This window comes from Lagopus muta, chromosome Z (genome assembly GCF_023343835.1).
Source record: "Lagopus muta isolate bLagMut1 chromosome Z, bLagMut1 primary, whole genome shotgun sequence".
NCBI lineage: Eukaryota > Metazoa > Chordata > Aves > Galliformes > Phasianidae > Lagopus > Lagopus muta.
The window spans coordinates 28559110-28565109 of record NC_064472.1 but is presented as its reverse complement, the minus strand read 5'-3'; the positions used below and the strand labels follow the sequence as shown (position 1 = coordinate 28565109).

Genomic DNA, 6000 nt, shown 5'->3' with positions numbered 1-6000 from the left:
GCCTTCAAATTCTGTCTTCTGAAAGCTCTGCTGGAAAACAGCTCTTGAAGACCGTCTGTGCCTTGAAAGGAGAACAAGATGATCAGAGTGTGAGAAAAAATGAGAAACACAGACCTGTTGAGGTGCGTCCAGTTGAGGGCCACAGAAATGATCCAGGGGATCAAACACCTCCCTTAGGAAAACAGGCTGGAAGAGCTGTGGCTGTTCAGCCTAGAGAAGGCTCCAGGAGACCGGATAACTTTAAGTATCTTAAAGGGGGCTATAAGAAAGAAGGGGTCAGATTCTTTAGTAGGGTCTGCTGTGACAGGACAAGTTTTTCAAACTAAAGGAAAGATTTAGATTGCACTTAAGAAAGAAATCTTTTACAATACATGGGTGAGGCACTGGAACAGGCTTCCCAGAGAGGTGGTGGATACCTCATCCTTGGAGACATTAAGGGTCAGGCTGGTCACGGCTCTAAGCAAACTGATCTAGCTGTAGGTGCTCCTGAGTCAAGGGCATAAAGTTGCCAGAATGCCTTTGCCTGTCTCAGTGGCCACCAGCATCTCTGCCCAAGCCACCTGCAGATGTTCACTCTAGGGAATTGCAAAGATTTGGGTACCACAGTGCTGAGCAATGTTAAGGGGTTGGACACGTCAGACGAAGACACAGCTATGCATGTATACATACGTACACAGCAACACAGTGCCATCTTAGACTGCTGGGTCCACTGGGAGAATTTAACAGTGCTGCAGAAGTAAGAGAAGATGAAGGCTGCGGCGGCCCTTTGCAGCCCAGCAGAATGACTAAATGACCATCAGCGGTGCGGCCAGGCCCGGGGCGGCCTTGTCCCCCTTCAGAGATGCGCACAAAGCGCCGGGCGGGAGAATTTTTCCTTATCTGCCCCGACAGCCTCCGGGCCGGAGAGCGACGCAACGCCCGACCACCTCCGCATCCCTCGCGGGGCCGGAGCGGGGTCAGGGCCGGGCGGGTCGGCCCGGCCAGGGGCGTGAAGATCAGGTGGCGGCGAGGAGGGGCGAGCGCGGCACCGCCTCTCCTCCCCATTGGCGCTGGCGGCGGGGGCCGCGCCGCACCGCCCTCCCCGGCCACAAAGCGCGGTGCCCGACGGTGGCGGGGCGGTGTGAGCGGGGCCATGCAGCGCTGCGGGCGCTGGTGGGGGCGGCTAGCGGCCCGCGGGGCGCCGCGGCACCCGAGGCCGGCGGCGGCGGTAGCGGCGGTAGTGGCGGGAGGCCCTCCGCGGCAGCAGCGACGGTGGGGCAGCGGCGAGGCGGCGCGGTGCATCGAGCAGCTGCTACCGCGGCACGATGACTTCTGCCGGCGGCACATCGGCCCGCGGGAGCGGGAGAAGCGGGAGATGCTGCGCGCCGTCGGGGTGCAGGTGGGTGCCTGCGGCAGGGGCGCCGCGCAGCTGCGGCGGTGCGGGGCGGCTAACAATGCTGTGCGGCCGCCTCTTTGCAGAGCGTCGAGGAGCTGATGGATAAAACCATCCCGGCCAGCATCCGGCTGCGGAGACCGCTAAGGATGGACGACCACGTCGGTAAGTGGCCCCGCTGCCGCCCGGGCGGCCTCCGCGCTCGGCGGCTGCGCCCCCTCCCGCATAGCCCACCCTCCTTCTCCCCGGCTCAGGAGGGAGGAAAACTCGTACGAGTCCGCTCCCGGCGATGCGATGCTACTGCTTTGTCCCAGGAGCCCCATACGGAGGGAAAGGCGTGGCCAAAAACCATGCCTTCCAAGTGCTGCTTCGGGTGGGCTGCCATCTGTCTGCAAGACTTCTTTGTGTGTCCTTCCCCCCTCCCCGAGTAGAGTAGCGTGTTGTAACGGCGTGCTAAATCCTGGTCGCCGTGTAACGGCCGCGCCCGAGAGCAGAGGCAGTGATTGGGGGGACGGGAGAGCTGCGGCAGCGCGGAGCTCCGCGCCGGCTGTTGCGGCACAGAACGTTTCAGCGAGCTGCTGTTCAGAACTGGCGTTACTTGGTGAATCCTCAAATACCGACGCCTTGAAGTTATCGATCACTGCGTGAAATCTCTGTCTGCAGTCTTAACATACGAACATCGTCCTGCGAGCCCAGGAAGCGAAGGAAACACTTAAAAACACACTGAACTCAACACTTCCACCAAAATTTACGGAGTGCAGTGTCCGCTCAGGTACCAGGGGTGTTTCCATCAGTGTCAGCATCACATCTGTACCTGGATCCTCTGCCCAAGATCTTAGGCACAGGGTCCTCACTGCCTGATCACTGCGGGCCTCCAGGGCTCTGTGTGAGTCCCAGGTGGCATCACCACTACTTCCAGTAATAGGATTGTGGGGGAAGCTGGGGCCTGTGGGGATGCGGCCTAGTGTTGGTGGGGGAATGGGTCCTGCTGGTGAAACACACTGTGAGTGCCTGGTACGTCGTGTGGGAACAGCGAGAGAGGTGGAATTCAGTCACTTCCTTTCATCTGTGTGAATGCTGCAATTACTGCTCAGCATGTTTTGCTATGGTTAATATATGTGGGTCAGGATTTTCCCGGACTGATGAGTTATCATTATTTAACCCCTAGTGCGAGGAGCTTTTTAAATTTTATTTTTTAAGTAAAAAGGATTGGGGGTAAATGTAGGTTGTCAGTAATAATCACATCTCAAATAACTGCCTCTCCAATTTCTGGATTTAATTTGAGGTTGCGAACGTGCAGAACTGTGATACAGCACAGTTTGGCACTACAGTAATTGTGTGCTAACGAAATACAAGTCAACGATGCTGGCTTAAACCAAAATCCTTTTGCAGTTTTATGTATGTGAATGCACACTGGTCTGTTTGAAGCAGTTCCCTCCCACATCACCATGAATTAGAGATGTCCTGTTACATATAGGCTCTCACTGTGCAGTGGGACCTGTGAGCCAATGGTGTGTTTTCCTCCATTTGTTACGCTGTTCAAATTCCCTTACAGCAAAATCTGACAGAACGTGGCTATGATACCATCTTGCACTATGTGCAGTGAGTTCTCAAGAGAGATGAAGCGCTGAAAACCTCTGTCTGTGCACTGCTGCTTGTCTTTGTTCTCCCCTCAGCGTGGAGGCTGGCTGCCTTTGTAACTTACTGTGTAGCTTTCCCCTCTGTTGGCAGTGGGAAACTCTACAGATTGTAAAAGAATAGTTGGAGGCCTCTACTTACAGTGCAACTTCTCATTCAATATTTTGGACCCAGAGCTCTCTATTCTGAGTAAAGCTTACCTCCCTGTTAATGCATCATTAGAGAGAACACTGCTTTCTTATCACTAGTGTAGGATTCCTTATGTCAGTATGGTATATGATTTCCCTATCCACTGCCTTGTATTAAAAGGAGATGGCAAAACTAGGAAAGTGACATGAGAACTTTTGTCCTTTGGAATCACAGAATTGCCAACGTAGGGGAAGCCCTCCGTCCAGTCCAACCATCCACCTACCACTGATATTACCCTACTAAACCATGCTTTAAACATGTTCTTCTCATTTGGGTGAAAATTCTGCTCCCGCCATCCCCAGATATCATTCACGTAAGGGAGAACAGGGCAAGACAATTCAGAATGTGTTGTTCAGTGACAGTTTATCAAGTTCCTGATATATCGATTCCTAACAGTTTAAATACATACATCATTTCTTTTTCTGTACAAAAAAGCAAACAATAAAACCATAATGATTGCCCAGATCAGCCTGCAGCTGGGCAAATCAGCTGCGTTCAGCCTGTTCCTTCATACAGGGAAATGCAGCTGAGCTTACCCTGAAGTCTTGCTGAAGTTGTTACTTAAGGCTAAAATTAGATCTGTAGCCCAGGAAAACCATTAATATACCACCAGTGTGATGGATGAGTGTCATACGTCTCTGTAATTGTTTTAATTTTCTGAAGATTTTATAGCTTTAGGCTTAGCAGGTGTAAACATGAAGTAACATAGCTACGATCCTAATGAACACTGCTATAGAATTTTGTGTGACCCAAGGGTTACATAGGAGAGCAACTTTTGTTGCCACACTTGCTATACACTTCTATAAATGATAGCTTCCTTTGGATGGTAGGACTCAGCACCTGGAGCAGGCTCTTGTGCTGTCCTGCAGTGTTAATGCATGTCTGAAAGTGCTTTGGAACTTTTCCACTTCAATATATTGTGGTTTTGTTAAGAAAATTAATTTTTAATGCAAGAGAGCTCATGGCCTTTTTTCTTGTAGCAACTGCTGTGAGGATCTTGCTTCCTTGATATCAGAAGGCTTAAAAAAAAAAAAAAAAAAAAAAAGTTTGAGGCCTGGCATAGTGGCAAAATGATGAAATACTCTCCTCCCTTTTACACTGTAGATTTTAAGTTGTGTATCTCAGTCTACTCCTCTCCCTTTCCCAACCTTGTTGGGTACCATATTTTTTTGCAGATACCAAATGAAAAGCAACACTGCTACACTAACCACTGAAACATTAGCAGGAATAATAGTATTGTCATTTTATGACCAAATAGCTCATTCCCACGTAATATTTTTGTGATGCATTTTGCCTTTTCCATCTGTGGATGTCATAGTAGCAGCCCTGAAGTATTCTCACTGAACTCCTAGTGGGAACTTCATTGAGTTTTCCCTTCAGTTATTTGATAAGAGTAATGCAGGATCAATGAACTTTCTTCTGGTATACTATCTCTGATCATGTTATCTGATGTAATGATGAGGGGAATAAAGATCAACTGTAATAACTTACCTGGGAATTTCATTTTCTGCTGAATAAGGGTCCTAAAGGATTTGTAGACTATTGCCAATGAAGTGAATTCCAGATAAAGATGTTTCAATCATGTTGTTTTAGAAAACTGGAAAATATCTCTGTGCAATGACCAGTTTCCCACTGTTAGCAGTAGTCAATTCTTTTTATTTCCACATTTTGGATACTTCTTTATCTCTCTCATTGCTCAGGAGAGCTTAAAGAAATTGGAAACCTGACACTGAGGTAGGTGTTTTTAATGTATGTGTTTTGAATCTTTATGAAATACTAGTCTTGTTCACATGTATTAGCTTTAAATAAACACAAGAATACAGTGTTTTGCTATGCGTGCCCCAAAGTCTGCATACTATACAGCAGAAAGAATCTGTAATTCTCTGGATTTACTCATGTTCTGGCTGACCAAACTGAGACCTCAGCCATTTGGTTTTAAATATGAGAAGGGATGTTTAGGTATACATAGAACTACTCATCACTGTTCTGCCTTACTGCTATTGTTAGTCATTTACACAGAGCAGTCAGTGCAATGGCAGCCCCATTTCACAGGTCACCTTATGAGGACATGCTGTTAAAAGTTAGGCTAGGTGCAGTGGGGAATGCCATAGCTGCTGCTGATGGGCAACAAAACTCCTGTCCTGCTGGATCTGGTGAGGCCTCGAGGAACTCTGCAGTCCCACCCTGCCCAGAGAAGGCCCTGCTGGGCTCAGGCCAGGCTTCACCCTGCCATAGTGTGAGGACCCTGATTGAAAGTAATTATTTGACTCTCTCCAGGGATAACTTGTACAACTATACCTAAAATCAGTGTTGGGGTCTGCCTGTGCATCTCCTCCAGGTGAATGCCGTTCTGCCTTTCACTTGGAAGTTTAATTGCTGCTTGAGCTGCTTACAGTCTCACTAAGGCTCTTTCCCTTGTTCCTTGGATTAGTATGGAAATGTTAGTGTTATTTCAGGGAGCAAAAGTTCAGTGTGTGCATGTGATAGTTGTTAGCTGTGTTTGCTGAGGAGTAACTCTTAACTTTCTAGATTACCTGTTCAATGAGGCAAAGGGAGTGCTATCAGCATACAGTACAGTACTTGTGGTATGTGCTCACTATGGAATTCATGCTCTTGATGCATTGTGGTATGACACCAGGCTAGTGGGCGAGTTAAATGATAGCCTGCCTCTGCCTTTGGCTCAATTTGGAGTCAAATAAACAAAGACATTGGAATTTCCAAAAAATTGCTGAAGTTAGAATTTTGTAAGAATACAATGCTCTCCTTCAAATCAAACACAAGAACATCTTTCTTTTTGGCTT

At 48.5% G+C, this 6000-nt stretch overlaps 1 protein-coding gene across 1 annotated transcript in view; it reads left to right on the top strand.

Annotated features, from left to right (window-relative positions):
• The first annotated feature begins 1126 nt into the window (after positions 1–1126).
• Positions 1127–6000, top strand: part of GLDC (glycine decarboxylase) — a 40532-nt gene continuing 35658 nt past the window's right edge. Inside the window, exons 1-2 of the mRNA XM_048930576.1 lie at positions 1127–1378; positions 1459–1537. Of these exons, the coding sequence (XP_048786533.1) occupies positions 1133–1378; positions 1459–1537 (325 nt within the window). The 5' untranslated portion in view covers positions 1127–1132. The remainder of the gene's footprint in view (positions 1379–1458; positions 1538–6000) is intronic.